Source organism: Canis lupus, chromosome X (genome assembly GCF_003254725.2).
Source record: "Canis lupus dingo isolate Sandy chromosome X, ASM325472v2, whole genome shotgun sequence".
Classification (NCBI taxonomy): Eukaryota; Metazoa; Chordata; class Mammalia; order Carnivora; family Canidae; genus Canis; species Canis lupus.
In genome coordinates this window covers 38725913-38741488 of record NC_064281.1, presented here as the reverse complement: position 1 = coordinate 38741488, position 15576 = coordinate 38725913, and the positions used below count along the sequence as shown (strand labels likewise).

General features: G+C 40.9%; 1 protein-coding gene across 1 annotated transcript; it reads right to left on the bottom strand.

The window, feature by feature from the left end:
* Positions 1-12841: 12841 nt before the first annotated feature.
* On the bottom strand, positions 12842-13731 carry DUSP21 (dual specificity phosphatase 21). Its single transcript, XM_025468790.3, has one exon. The coding sequence runs from the start codon at positions 13586-13588 to the stop codon at positions 13019-13021; it is 570 nt and encodes a 189-aa protein (XP_025324575.1). The 5' UTR covers positions 13589-13731; the 3' UTR covers positions 12842-13018.
* Positions 13732-15576: the final 1845 nt, after the last annotated feature.

Below are 15576 nucleotides of genomic sequence, written 5' to 3'. Positions count from 1 at the left end.
GTCAAGAACAAAGCGGATGGTAAGAAATTGAGTGGAGTAGAAACAGAGATGGAAACAATGAGAGAAGATGAGAGCTGTTGAGAAAATGAAGAACCAACATATGAATAATTTGTGTTCCTAAAACGGGAACAAAGGCAAAGGGAAGAGATGTCATAAAAAGAAAAATAAAACAAACTTTCTTGTTTTGAAGAAGAGTGTATGTTGATTGAAAGAACCCACTGTGTTCTAGCCAAAGTCAATAAAAGGGGGCATACACCTGCACACATTATGGCAAAAGTTTTAAGCTACAATATTGTCTATAATTGTTCAGGCAATAAAATTAAATCAGATTGCCCAGATAATAACAACATCAGGGGGCACCTAGGTGGCTCAGTGCAATAAGCATCTGCTGTGGGCTCAGGTCACAATCTCGGGGTTCTAGGATGGAGCCATGCATCAGGCTTCCTGCTCAGTGGGGAAGCTGCTTTTCCCTCTCCCTCTGCACTTCTCCCTGCTTATACTCTCTCTCTCTCTCTCTCTCTCTCTCTCTCTCTCTCTCTCAAATAAATAAACAAAATCTTTTAAAACAAAAACAAGGGCAGCCCCGGTGGCTCAGTGGTTTAGCGCCGCCTTCAGCCTGGGGTGTGATCCTGGAAACCCTGGATCGAGTCCCACGTCGGGCTCCCTGCATGGAGCCTGCTTCTCCCTCTGCCTGTGTCTCAGCCTCTCTCTCTCCTCTCTGTGCTTCTCATGAATGAATAAATAAAATCTTAAAAAAATAAACATAAAAATAAAACAAAAACAAATGTCAATCTGTCTGATTTCTCATATCTAGAGTTAAGAGAGAAAAATTAGTGACCTCAAAATGTAATATATATGTGCGTTGTCTTTCCATAAAGATGTCAGAGAAACACTCTCTGTTTGTTAAGGGATCATAAAATATATCACATTCTTGAAAACATTGGTTTGTGGTATTTTCCAACCAACCAAGAAATGAAGTAAAACAAACAAACAAACAAACAAAAAAACCCGCTCAGGAATGGGGAGGTCACGCAGAGGAGCATTAGCATGGCAAAATAGAAGTGCATCTAAATAATTGTACCATATTGAATTATAAAACCAATTCTAAACCTCAATATTTTTTCTCAAATTAGGTACTGAGTTTTAAAAATAGTAATAAAAGTAGGGACACCTGGGGGGCACAGTTGGTTAAGCTTCAGACTCTTGGTTTTAGCTCAAGATGTGATCTCAGGGTCATAAGATCAAGCCCCCTGTCAGCCTCCAAGCTCAGCATGGAGTTTGCTTGAGATTCTCTCTCCCTCTCCCTCTGCCCCTCCTAGTCGTTTTTGTCTCTCTGTAAAATAAAAAATAAATCTTTAAAAATAGTAAAGTATATAAAGCCAAAGCCCAAGTTAACATTTTCATGGGTTAGAATGGGGAATGAGGTAAAAATAAAGTGCGCTTAATTTTATCTCAAAAGTGTTATTCAAGGGGTGCCTGACTGGCTCAGTTGGAGGAGCCTGTGACTCTTGATCTAGGGGTTGTGAATTCAAACCCCAAATTGGGTGTAGAGATTACTAAAAACAAACAAACAAATAAGTAAATAGGTATAGAGGTTACTAAAAATAAACAAACAAACTTTTAAAAAGTATTCAAAATATGCCATTTCATTAAAAAAATATGGCATTTCACTCTGGACTCATCAGTTAGATAAAAATAAGCTAAAGAAAGCTTATTATATATCTATAGGTATGTGTCAGATAATATATTTACTATATCAATTGGGAAATAGAAAGGTATAGTAAAGTAAAAAGTTTCCCCTTCCTCCAGGTAGCTGCTTTCAACTAATAGAATAAAATACTTTTGAAAACAATAGAGAAGGGACGCCTGGGTCGCTTAGCGGTTGAGCATCTGCCTTTGGCTCAGGGCATGATCCCAGGGGCCTGGGATCAAGTCCCACATTGGGCTCCCTACAGGGACCCTGCTGCTTCTCCCTCTGCCTATGTTTCTGCCTCTCTCTCTGTATGTCTCTCATGAATAAATAAATAAAATCTAAAAAAAAAGAGAAAACAATAGAGAAGACAAAAATGAGACTGAAAATAGAGAAAATGGAGGAGAAATGTTAATAAATAAGTCACGGAACAAAATGGCATAAAACCAAAGATTTCATAATTTAAAAATGTAAATCCCATTAAAAGATTTGGCTGAGTAAAAGAAATTATAGTATATTCCAGTTATAGGAGACATACCACTAAAAATGATATGTTACAAAGTAAAAAATAGGCAAAAACATATTAGACAAATGCAGACCAAAAAAGGGAGGGGGTAGAAGGGAAGGAGTTGGCAATATTAGAGTATCAAAGACAAAAGGCATTAACTAGGCAAAGAGAGTTAATTTTATATAGTTAAAGAGTACAAATAAAATTCTCACCGTGTTGACATTCAATGCCAGGCTATCAAATGTCATCTGAATATACAGATATATCAAAATATATAAAATATATAGATCTTCCTTGGCTTATGATGGGATTACTTCCCAATAAACCCATTATAAGTTGAAAATACTGTAAATGGAAAATTGGGCAAAGTTATCTAACCAAAGCCTATTTTATAACAGTGAGTGTTGAATATCTTGTTTAATTTATTGAATACTGTACTGAAAGTGGAAAACAAAATGGTTGTTTGGGTGCAGAATGGTTGTTAAGTATATCAGCTGGTCATCATCGTGGTGACTTAGTGGCTGACTGGGAGCTGTAGCTCACTGCCACTATCCAGCATCATAAAAGAGTATTGTACCACCTATTGCTAGCCCAGGAAAAGACCAAAGTTCAAAATTCAAAGCATAGTTTCTACTAAATGCATACAGTTTTTGCACCATCATAAAGTCAAAAAATCATTCAAGTTGAACGAAGTAAGTAAGTAAGTTAGGGACTGTCTGTATAAAGAAAGACTACTAGACATTTTATTAGGGCTCTCCAGAGAAACAAAACCAATAGCATATAATATATACATACGTATATATATTTAGAGAAATAGATTTATTTTAAGGGATTGGCTCATGTCATTGTAGGGGCTGGCCAATCTGAAATTTATAAATCTGTAGAGGGGCCAACAGGCTAGACACTCAGATGAGAGTTGATACTGCTGCCTTGATCAAAGACTTGTAGGGCAGACCAGCAGCCTGAAAACTCAGGCAGAGTTTCTATGTTGTGGTCTTGAGGTGAAATTGCTTCTTCTTTGGGAAACCTCAGTCTTGGCTCTTCGGGCCTTCAACTGATTGGATGAGGCCCACCCACATAATGGCCCACCCATGTAATAATCTGCTTCACTTAAAGTCAACTGGCTATAAATTTTAATCACATCCACAAATACCTTTACAGCAACATCTAGACTAGTATTTGACCATAGCCTAGCCAAATTGACATAAAATTAACCATCAGAGAAATATAGGAAGAAATTGATATAAAAACAACAGCAGGGATCCCTGGGTGGCGCAGCGGTTTAGCGCCTATCTTTGGCCCAGGGCGCGATCCTGGAGACCCAGGATCGAATCCCACATCGGGCTCCCGGGGCATGGAGCCTGCTTCTCCCTCTGCCTGTGTCTCTGCCTCTCTCTCTCTCTCTCTGTGTGACTATCATAAATAAATAAAAATTAAAAAAAAAAAACAACAGCAATACATGACTAGCATATCTCTTAGTCATTGGATATATCAAGCAGATCAAAAAATAAATATGAATATAGGAATATGAATACTATAAAGAATATATATAATATAGTTTGGGTTATATATAAACTATATACAAATATTATATATTTTATATTATAAATTATATAAATAGATGAGAATGATGGTAGCAATCCAAAAAAAAAGTAATGTTGGATCCATACCTCACACTTTGTACTAAGATATATTCCAGATGGATCAAATATTTAAATGTTTAAATTGAAACCATAACAGTACTAGAAGAACCATGGGAGGCATTTTTAATATACTCTCAGAGTGTGCAAAACCTTTCTGAAGATGACAGAGTACCCAAAGCCACTGGAAAAAAAAAACTAATAAACTTGACTAGATAGAAATAATCTCTTTGTCTGGAAAATCCCTTCTAAGCAAAATCAAAAGACAAATGAAAAATTGGGGGAAATATTTGAAATTCTCTTCACTGACAAAATGCTTAATTTCTCTAATAAAGTTCTTACAAATCCATGAGAAAAAAAGACTAGTAATAAAACAATGATATGAACAGCCATTTCATAGAAAGATACATATGAATCTTCAAAGAATGAAAAGATGCTAAAACTTAGTCATAAGAGACAAGCAAATTAAAGGTAATCTGAGATACCATTTTCACTGGTCAGAATGGCAAAGATAGAAAAGACACACTGCGCTATTGATTCTGCGGGGAAATATGCACTTTCATACATTGCTGGTAGGTATTGCTAACATCCATAGGAATTAATCTGGCAATGTTTATCAAAATTTCAAATTATGAAATTAGACTCTGTGAGATAATAGAAAATATATATTGGTCTTTGCCCCCCCTCCCACTCCCCTTCCTGGAACAGAGCTTCTAAAACCCTTATAATTTCCTAAGTGATTAGAGCACTAGGACCATCTCTTGTTCTAAAATTTGACATGGGACTCCTTAAACCCTTGTAAATTCCTAAGCGATAAGAACACTAGAACCATCTTTTGTTCTAAAGATGACTCTAGGTGAGTCCTGGATTGGGGCTGGTGATCAGAAAGACCAAGCCATGATTAGAAGCCTGGGATTTTCAGCCTTGCCCTCTCCCATTTCTCCAGATAAGGAAGAGGGCTGGAAACAGACTTAATGATCAATCATGCCTACATGAGGAAGCCTCCATAAAAATCCCAGTAGCATGGGGTTCAGGGAGCTTGCAGGTGGGTGAACACATCCACATACTAGGAGAATGATGCACCTCAACTCCACAGGGACAGAAACTCCTGTGCTTGAGACCCTCCTAGACCTTGCACCATGTATCTCTTCGTCTGACTGTTGAGCTGTATCCTTTATCATGTCCTTTAATAAACTGACAAATGCAAGCAAGCACTTCCCTGAGTTCTGTGAGTCGCTCTGGCAACTTAATCGAACCTGAGGAAGGGGTCGTGGAAACCTCTGATTTGTAGCCACAACTTCTGTGGGTAACCTGGGGACCTACCACTTGAAGTTGGCATCTAAGGTGAGGAAGGGGTCAGTCTTGAGGGACTGAGTCCTTAACCTGTGGGATCTGACGCCATCTCCAGGTAGATGGTGTCAGAATCGAGTTAGGTTTTAGGACGTCTACCTGGTGTCACAGAGAATTGCTTGGTGTGGGGAAAAATCTCTACACATTTAGTGACCAGAAGTGTCAGAAGTGAAGTTCTATGTGATGTGGTAGGTGGCATAAGTAGTAAAGGAGACACACAGGTGGAAAAATAGGTTTCTCTGAACACAAACCCACTATTTCCATTTCTAATAATATCCAATGAATATATTTGCACATTAATAAAATAATTTACATATACAAACTTAACTACCTTTACCACAGAATTATTTGTAATAGCAAATAACATATACTATTACACAAAAAGAGACAAAATAGACAACAGTGAGTAGAGTACGCTACTTGTTGAAAAATGAGAAAAAAAACCATATAATTCTTTTACAGATGCATAAAGTAATATCTCAGGATACAGGAGAGGGGCACATGGGTGGCTCAGTCAGTTAAGCATATGACCCTTGATCTCAGATCAGGTCATGATCTCAGGGTCATGAGTACAAAGCCTGCATTGGGCTTTATGCTGGCGTGGAGCCTACTTAAAAAAAGGATACAGGAGAAGCTAATATTACTGACTGCCTCTGGGGAGAGAAACTGGTTGGCTAGAGGACAGAGGCGAAGAGACATTTCACTCTATGTACCCTTCTGTGCCCTTTGAATGCAGAATCACAAGTATATTCCCTATTCAAATATGAAAACATTTTAAGAAAATATGATAAAACATTTAAACTTGGAATCCTACCAGTAGATAGTGCATGTTTCACTGTTCCAGAAACAGCTAATGGGAAAATCTCCATTCTGTAAAGCAAAAATTATAAAGACCATATTCTTTGATTCACCATACAATAAAGCTAGATGTGAATGCAAACACTCACTGTCCCCAACACAGGTCCCAGTGCTGCCTAAACTTGGAGCCTCCAGAATTCAATCAAAATTATCACAGAGGCCTTCTAATTTAGTCAAATCCCAGGCTGGTTTATTTCCTTTATTTCCTCACCATAGAGGCTATTGAAGAAAGAAGCCAATTGTGAGTCCAGATAACAACACCATTGAGCCCTATTTCAGAACGTCTTCTTAAATATACTTTAGGGGGGCACCTGGATGGCTCAGCGGTTAAGTGTCTGCCTTCGGCTCAGGTCGGGATCCCTGAGATCTTGATGAGTCCCATATCAGGATCCCGGCATGGAGCCGGCTTCTCCCTCTGTCTATGTCTCTGCCTCTCTGTCTCTCATGAATAAATTTAAATATATATATATATATATATACACTTTGTGAACACAACTATGTGAGCTTCATCTATCTATCTGGATGGGGAGGACCGGCCTGGGAGCCTGGCTTAGGCACCAAAAGATTATCATAAAACTCATGTTTTCACTGCTTCATCTCCCCTTATCAGGCTATTCCATTCCCAAAAGGTGATCAAAAGGTCACCTCCTGACCTGCCTATATCTCATTAACCAGGGAATAGTGAAAATGTATGAGAAGGAGACCCTGAAATAACTGGAGATGGGCTCTCAAATGCCCACAGGTAAACAAAGCCCTCTTATTGGATATCTTTGTCTCTTTACCTTCACAGTGTAGATCAGAATAGGTAATCATGTGATGTCACATTGGTTAAAAAACAGATACGATGCTAAATGTTTTTGCTGGCAAAAACTGTTTTAAAAAATTGAATTGCAAAGAATTGCCTGAGTGGGTATATGGATGTGTATCTGTATGTATATATATACTACATTACCATTTTTAAACATTATGAGCCTTTGGAATCAAGATATGCAAACTCCAAAAGTATGTTTAATACTTTACTAATCAGGGATCCCTGGGTGGCGCAGTGGTTTGGCGCCTGCCTTTGGCCCAGGGCGCGATCCTGGAGACCCGGGATCGAATCCCACGTCGGGCTCCCTGCATGGAGCCTGCTTCTCCCTCTGCCTGTGTCTCTGCCTCTCTCTCTCTCTCTCACTATCATAAATAAATAAAAATTAAAAAAAAATACTTTACTAATCAAATAGCAGACATTCTGAGTAGGTGATCTTTTATTTGAGTGTTTATATATGTGGAAACATACAATGTGCGTTCTGTTTTTGCCTTTTCAATTCTCCAGTACCTGGTTAAATAGTTCATTATATTAGATTTTTTTCTGGTAAAATAACCATTGCGGGCTCTGTTCTTATGACTCAACCTTGGCTAGATACAGAAGAAAACTAATTCCAATCAAAATCCAAATGGAAAAAATTTTTAAACCTGTCACAACTATTAAAATGGTTCATCCAGAAGACAGAAAGACTCCAACAACAACAAAAAGGCCTTTGAAGAAGTATAAACGTGGGGCTAGGGAGAGATGTCATTGCCCTACCAAATGTTCCTGCCTGTTCTAAAGCTGCATCAATTTTAAGGAATGTGAAGCTGGCACAGGAAAAGAGACAATGTGACAAACCAGAAGGAGCAAAAGCAGACACAAATATTTATGGGAGTTTTGTAATATCTCACAATTTAAAAAATTTAAATAACCTCAACATATACCATACACCAAAATTAGTTTGGGATAGACTTAAAAGTTACATGTTCCCCTGTGTTTTAACACTTGGTTGAAGGCAAGAATCCTTAATGGATGTTAGTATCATGGGATGAAAAAATAGGATATTCACATGATGGGAATTACCAGATTACTCACTGGTTTTAAAGTCAGGTATCTGGTGGTCAAGACCTTAACTAAGTGATGATCAAACTTAACATCACTGCTAATGTGACAAAGAGACACCTGTGTCTCCTGCTGTGATGCAACATGACATCACTTCTGAACTACTATAGCAAAAAATACTTAACCCAAACCTAATCAAACCTCTAGACCTAACTTCAAGTTTAAAGAAGATGAGGATGATAAAGGAACATGTTAAACAGTAGATGAGGAAATAATTGGACAAAGCCAGAGTGCTGGACATAATACACAGAATTGTTCTTGACTCATCAGAAAGACCATGTCAGAGGGAAAAAAGAGCCAAGGCACTGTCAGATTAAAAGAAATACAATAATAAGATACAATGTGTAACCTAGATTGGATTGTTTGGGAAAGAAAAATGTAAAAGACATTTGGGGCATACCTAGGAAAATTTAAATATGAACTGAGTATTAGGGAATTATTATAAATTAATTGGCTTAGATTTGATGATATTGTGACTATGTAAGAGGGTGCCCTTATTCTTAGATGATATATTTTGAAATATTTAAGGGCTATATGTCAAGATATCAGCAACTTACTTTCAGGTAGGTCCAAAAAAGAAAATATTATATTGAAAGAGAAAGAAAGCAAATATGACAAAAGGCTAGCCTAAGTGGAGCAAATGTGGATGCTCATTATACTATTCGTTCAACTCTCTGGATGTTTGAAATTTTTCAAATTAAAAAAAATTGAGAGAGAGGGTTGAAAAGTAAAAGAAAAAACATAATCAGAAGAAAATAATAGTTAACATTTTTGTGGTTATGCCATGGAGGAAACCTCAAATATTATTTGGAAGCAAAAGGTATTCAGGGGCAGCTGTGTGGCTCAGTCAGTTAGGTGACTGACTCTTTTTTTTTTTTTTTTTTTTAGGTGACTGACTCTTGATTTCAGCTCTCCAGATCCTGAAATCAGGCTTCTCACTCAGCTGGGAGTCTGCTTGAGTATTCTCTCTCACTCTCCCTCTCCCTCTGCCCCTCCCCCTGCTCTCTCTCTCTCTCTCTCTCAAGTAAATAAATCTTTTTTTTTAAAGCAAAAGCCCTTCAGTTAAAGACTCATGGATTTAACTACATACAAATTTATTTATTTATTTATTTATTTATTTATTTATTTATTTATTTATTTATTTTTACATACAAATTTAAACTTTTGAATCCCAAATAAGCACCATAAACAAAGGGCACATGATACATGCAACGTATTTGACAAGAAAAGTTGAATATTCTTGTTCTGTATTCCGGTTCTTACAATTGAAAAAAAAAGTAAAAAAAAAAAATTTATACTCGGATAGAAAACTATGAGCATGAATGTTTAATTCAAAAAAGGACAAAAAGGAGAAGATACAGAATACCCTAGTGTTAACAACTACTTGGTGGATGTTCCTTAGCCTTCATTGGAGTAGTCTGAGATGCTTGTTAAAAATGCAACTTTCTGAGGCTGCCTGGGTGGCTCAGTTGGTTAAACTTCTGACTCTTGATCTCAGCTCAAGTCTTGATCGTAGGGTCATGAGTTCAAATCCCACATTGGGCTCCAAAAAAAAAATGCAGTTTCCTGGACCTTACCTATTACCTAGTGAACCCAAATCTGTGGTGGTGAGGCCCAGCATCTATATAATTAAAAGTCCCTGGGAGATTTGTATGTACACTATTTGAGAATCAAGGGCATGAATTGAAACTTTTCTTCTTTCAATCTACTTACCTTTGTCTCAAAAGAAATGCAAGGAAACGGAGCCCAGTTTGAATAGCACTTCACTCCTGGGCTGTGCATTCTCTTAGGCAAATTCCTTAACCTCCTGGAGGTTTCTCATCAGTATGTTGTAGGTGACAACCACATTGAAGGGCTCATGTAAGGACTAGAGACACTGTGAAGTGCCTGGTCCAGTGCTTGGCATATAATAACTTCCTAATAAAAGATGGTTATTGTTATTTTCACTATTTTGCTATAACTTTTAAACAGCTACAATTCTTTTTTTCCAGGGTACATGATCCTTTTCTTCTGCGTCACAGAACTTTATGCATACTTGCCAAAAAATGGGCAACAATCCTGTTTTTTTCTTGTTGTTGTTTTTTAACAATCCTGTTATAAATTAACTAGTATTCTCCTCCCCACCAAATCTGTTGAAGTCCTAACACCCAGAACCTCAGAATGTGACCTTCTTTGGAAACAGGGTCACACTGCAGATACAACTAGTTGAGATGCAATCATACTGGAGTAGATTGAACCCCCTAATACGACTGGTGTCCTTATAAGAAGAGGGAAATCTGGGCACAGAAGTACCAGATGGAAGATGGTTGTGACGACATGTTATAGAAAACTGCCATGTGACCACAGCAATGCATCTACAAGCCATGGGATGCCAAGGATTGCCAGCAACCACCAGAAACTGGCAAGAGGCAGGGAAGGATTTTCACCTACAGGTTTCAAAGGGATGATGGCCCTGCTGAGACTCTAATTTGGGAATTCTGGCCTCCAAGACTGTGAGACAATTAATTCCTGTTGTTTTCAGCCATCCAGGTTTTGGTATTTTGTTATGGAAGCCCCTAGGAAACTAATACAGACGCAAAAATCCTTCGGTGGATGGACATAAAACAAACTGTGGTACATCTATACAATACAACATGAGCGAATCACAAAGACATTATGCTGAGTGAAAGAAGCAGTCCCCAGAAGTGATATCCTGTATGGTTCCATTTACGTAACATTCTGTTCAAGGCAAATCTACAAGGGCTGAGAACAAACAGCTCAGCGACTGCCAGCATTGGGGTGTGGCTAGAGTTTGACTACAAAGGGGAAGCGTGAGGGAAATTTTTGGAGTCACAGAACTGCTCTGTGTCCGGATTGTGGCTTTGGTTACATGAACCTATGTAGGCGTTAACACTCATAGAACTGTATGTCTAAAGAGAGTTAATTTTATGGTCTGTTAATTTGGGTATTAAAAAAAAGAAAACACACACACACACACACACACACACACATGCCCAAATAAATATCTTTTTAAAAACCTAACATGAAATTTCCCATCTGGGTTTCTGCCAGAAAGGCTGCTTTGTGAAGGCTCTGTTACACAGGCCCTTGTGTTCTGTGAGCCTGTTCTTCCATCTGTAGAAGGAAGGAATCCATCTAGAACAGGGGTTTTCATAGCACCGCACACCCCCCGCCCCCGAAATGTGTCCCTGGGCACTCCTTCTGTGGAAGTAGGGGTGAGGATGAGTTTGGAGAGAAACGGCTTTTGAAAGCCACTGGGCTCTGGACTCCCACATGCACATCTGTCAACTGGAATATTTGTGCTTTTGTCTTATACATTGTCTAAAATCCTCTGGATTAGCCCAGCTGCTCCCAAGCTGAGCCGGGTACCTGGGGAATTTGTACAATCCTGGATCCCAGGGCCTGCTCTGGGGCTCACTCATTTGACCCTTTGGCAAGGTCCCCCATGGACCTTGGTGGGTTCTGGGACGCTGGCTCTAATGGCTAGCAATTCTAACCAAGGCCTTGGAGGGGGAGGGTGCTGCAATTGAATTTCTCCTTCCAGCAGGGCTGAAGAATATCATTAATAACAAGAGCTGCCCTCTATATGAAGCATTAAACCCTTCATGTGCTAGGGTTCCTGCTAAGGAATCTCATCCCCCACAACCACCCTGTGAGAGTGAGGTTGTCGCTGCTTTCACAGGTGAGGCAACAGAGGCTTTGAGGCCCCTAGGTCATAGTGGGAGGAGGTGTCAGAGGTGACAGGACTATGTCCCTGGCCGGCGTGCAGCTCCAGCCTTCCAAGTCAAGACCCATGAGAGGAACCCTTGAGGCCTGGTTGTCAGGCCTGTGCTCTCTCCCAGCACATGCCCCAGAGAAGAGGATATGATGTCCCTTTTCACAAAGGCTGGTGGAGGTCACCAAGGGTGCCTTGAGACCTTGCCATATAGTACAGCACTCGAAAAAAATCATTTGAATTTTATAGAGTGGAATGGGGTTTTGGAAAATGAGTTTCTTTTTTTTTTTTGTATATTTTTTATTGGAGTTTGATTTGCCCACATCTAGTATAACACCCGGTGCTCATCCCGTCAAGTGCTCCCCTCAGAGCCCGTCACCCGGTCACCCCATCCCTCCACCCACCTCCCCTTCCACTACCCCTTGTTTGTTTCCCAGAGTTAGGAGTCTCTCATGTTCTGTCACCCTCTCTGATATTTCCCACTCATTTTCTCTCCTTTCCCCTTTATTCCCTTTCAGTAGGTTTTATATTCCCCGAATGAATGAGACCATATAGTGTTTGTCCTCCTCCGATTGAGTTACTTCACTCAGCATAATACCCTCCAGTTCCCTGCACATCAAGCAAATGGGTGTGTTTCTAATGGCTGAGGAATATTCCATTGTATACATAGACCACAGCCTCTTTATCCAGTCATCTGTTGATGGACACCGAGGCTCTTCCACAGTTTGGCTATTGTGGACTCTGCTGCTAGAAACATCGGGGTGCAGGTGTCTCGGTTGGAAAATGAATTTCCATGCAAATCCAATCTAGAAACCCAGAGTTGGGCCACTGCTGTTGAAGGTAGGGGCAGGGGTGGCTTGAGGCTCCCCTAGGGCTCCCAGAATACCCCAGTTGAAGGCCACTCACCAGAGGTTGGCACTATGAGAAATCCAGGCCATGCCATGATGCTAAGGCTCTGACTTTGGGTTGTGAAGAGCCAGGTGGATCCCTCAGGAGGGCTGGGCGGGACTGAGGCCTGGGTTATTCAGCCTAGGGCAGGGCCCAGGATACATGTCCATCCGAGGTGGGCACCACCTTCAGCCCCCCACCCCCACCCCATCCCCCTCCTCTCTGGCCGGGCTGGGGCAGCCATGACCCGCCGCTCAGGGGATAAGAAACACCGTCACCGTTACATCTAATGAATTTTATTCTTTAAAGATAAAACTCACTAAGCTAAAAAGTCCAACTGTCCCCCTTTTCTTTTTTTGCTCGCCCTTCTAAAAGGCATCTAGTTTTCTTTGCCAACAAAACTTTAACGTTCGGGTTCGGTGTTGGTGTAGGATCTTCAGCGGGTGTCGGGCGCTGTTCACATCGGCATCATCAAGCGGATCTCTTTCTCGTAGACGTCGGGGATCACGCCTACTGGGGAGTTGATCATGTGCACGGTGTTCTTGCTGAACAGCTTGAACTCGTACTGGATGAGTTGTTCCCAAAAGCCGTTGTTGGGTCTGATGATGGGGCGGCACGACTTGGCCCACGCGTGGGCGTCCAGCAGCGACATGGCGTGGTACTTCATGAGGTAGGCCAGGCAGAGCGCGGCCGAGCGGCTCACCCCAGCAGCGCAGTGCAGCAGCGTGCGGCCCTGCTGCATCTCCACGCCGTGGATGTGATCAGCAATCGGGTCGAAGAAGTCGTAGAGTCGTGAGCTCGGAGCATCGGCCACGGGCACCTGTACGTATTGGATGTCTTCATAAAAGGTGTTGACCACTTCCACGGAGACGTTGATGACCGTGGTGATGTGGTTGCTGGACAGCATGAGTTTGTTGTTCGCCGCTACACCGTTGCTGATGTACAGGCTGCTGGTGATCTGGGAGAGGCCATGGATCGACGGCTGCCGGACAGCCTGAGCCGGGAGGAGGCACGGAGGTGTTGTCATCAAGGTGGTGGCCAGCGGTCTTTTTCTCCGGAACGGTTCAGGGCACCGCTCTCGCGGGCGAGTTGTGAAGGTGGCAGCTCTGTGAAGTTTCAAGCGAGGGTCTGGGGTACAGAAGACCAGTCACTGGCCACCACCCCCTCCCCGCCCCCAGGCGTCACAATCCCCCTATTGCCCAGCCCACTTGGTTTCCATGGCAGGGGCAACTTGCCACAGGGAGGATTTGGCCACCAAGCCAGGTCTTCAGAGAAACCCCAGATCTCCTTTTATCTCTCTTCACAGTCGTTCATTTTCTAAGCCCTAATTCTTATCTGCTCGACATTTTAAAACATTTTATTACAAGATATCTAGTGTGTGCTTCAATTGTTGGATCACACTGAACACAGTATCTATGAACGCTTCTATTTGATTAGGGAGGAACCGGCCCGGACTTTTTCTACAAAGTAGCAATATCATATTTCAAGCTGGGGAACAGCATTTGGCTCAGACCATATGTTCATCTCTATACAACTGAAGTGAGATATGGGTTTGGCTGGGTTTGGTGGACTGTCCAGATACTTCTTTTTATTTTTTTAAGATTTTATTTATTTATTCATGAAGGGGAGAGAGAGAGAGAGATCGGGAGAGACACAGGCAGAGAGAGAAGCAACCTCTAGGCAGGGAGCCCCACATAGGACTCGATCCCAGGACCCCGGAACATGCCCTGAGCCAAAGGCAGGCTCTCAACCACTGAGCCACCCAGGTGTCCCTCTCCATATACTTCTTTGTCGATTGTAGCCATAGAATTATGCTACTGCTTGCAAAACACATCAGAACTGGTTATAAGAATATTGCTAACTCATAAATAGCCCTTGAACTCTCATGAAGTTGGCCTGGGGTGGGCAGTTTGGACTAATTTAGCTGTGTCACCATCCATTTGTGCACATGGCCCAAATGATTTGTCATCTGATTCTACTTCATTACCTGGGAGACAACAGCTCAAATTATCTTGTCTAATTTCTTCAAAGAGAATGTCCACATGCTTTTGTAAACTGCAAGTTATTTTAACGGCCACCGTCTCTCCCCGGTAATGTTAAAAATTCTGGAACAACTCCATGCTACCTCGTAATTGGGCCAAAAATAGATATTTAAAATGCTACCTGAGATTTGCATTTCCTCTCAGCTAAGATTTTTGTGGTGTGCTGTGACTATGGCAAGGACAAAATAGATGCCAGCCTGTTTATGAATGGTCAAGGGAATGATAACCTCAAAAGACAACACATTTTTCTTTTTCTTGATTGGAATCATCAGATTATTTTGCATTAATTAAATTGTCAGTCCCCACAAATCTATCTGGAAGAAAACAGAACACAAACATTAAGTAAATATGAACGCTTCAACGGGCTAAAATTATTGAAAAGGATTTAGCCTAACATTTAAGATATGGCCTCATGAGGAGCTTTGTAAATCTATGGAATGATGTGGAACCCCCGAAAGAGTATTAGAGTCTAGTTAAGCTTCTCAAACTTAATTTTTAAAAAGATTTTATTATGTATTTGAGAGAGAGAGAGAGAGAGCATGAGCAGGGTGAAGGGCAGAGGGAGAAGCAGACTCCCACTCAGCAGGAATCCCAGGACCGCAGGATCATGACCGAGCCAAAGGCAGCCGCTTAACTGACTGAGCCACCCAGGCACCCCAGCTTCATAAACTTTAAAAATGTAGTCAAATTAACCAAAATAATGTCATACACTATTCTTAAGGACAAGCATGATTCATATTAAATAGATGCATTTATTTATTCTTTCAACCAATATTCTGTGATGCCCTTTCTTTCTGAGGGATGTTGGATGTCTTAAAACTCCATAATGGGGCCTTTCCTAGGTGGATGAGGAATTGATGTTTTCTCCTCCTGAATTTGGAAACAGGTGACTTTCAGACTCCCACTTGTCTCTACTTTTCCTTATGTTTTTAAAAAAGAATTTATTTTTAAGTAATCTTTACAGCCAATATGG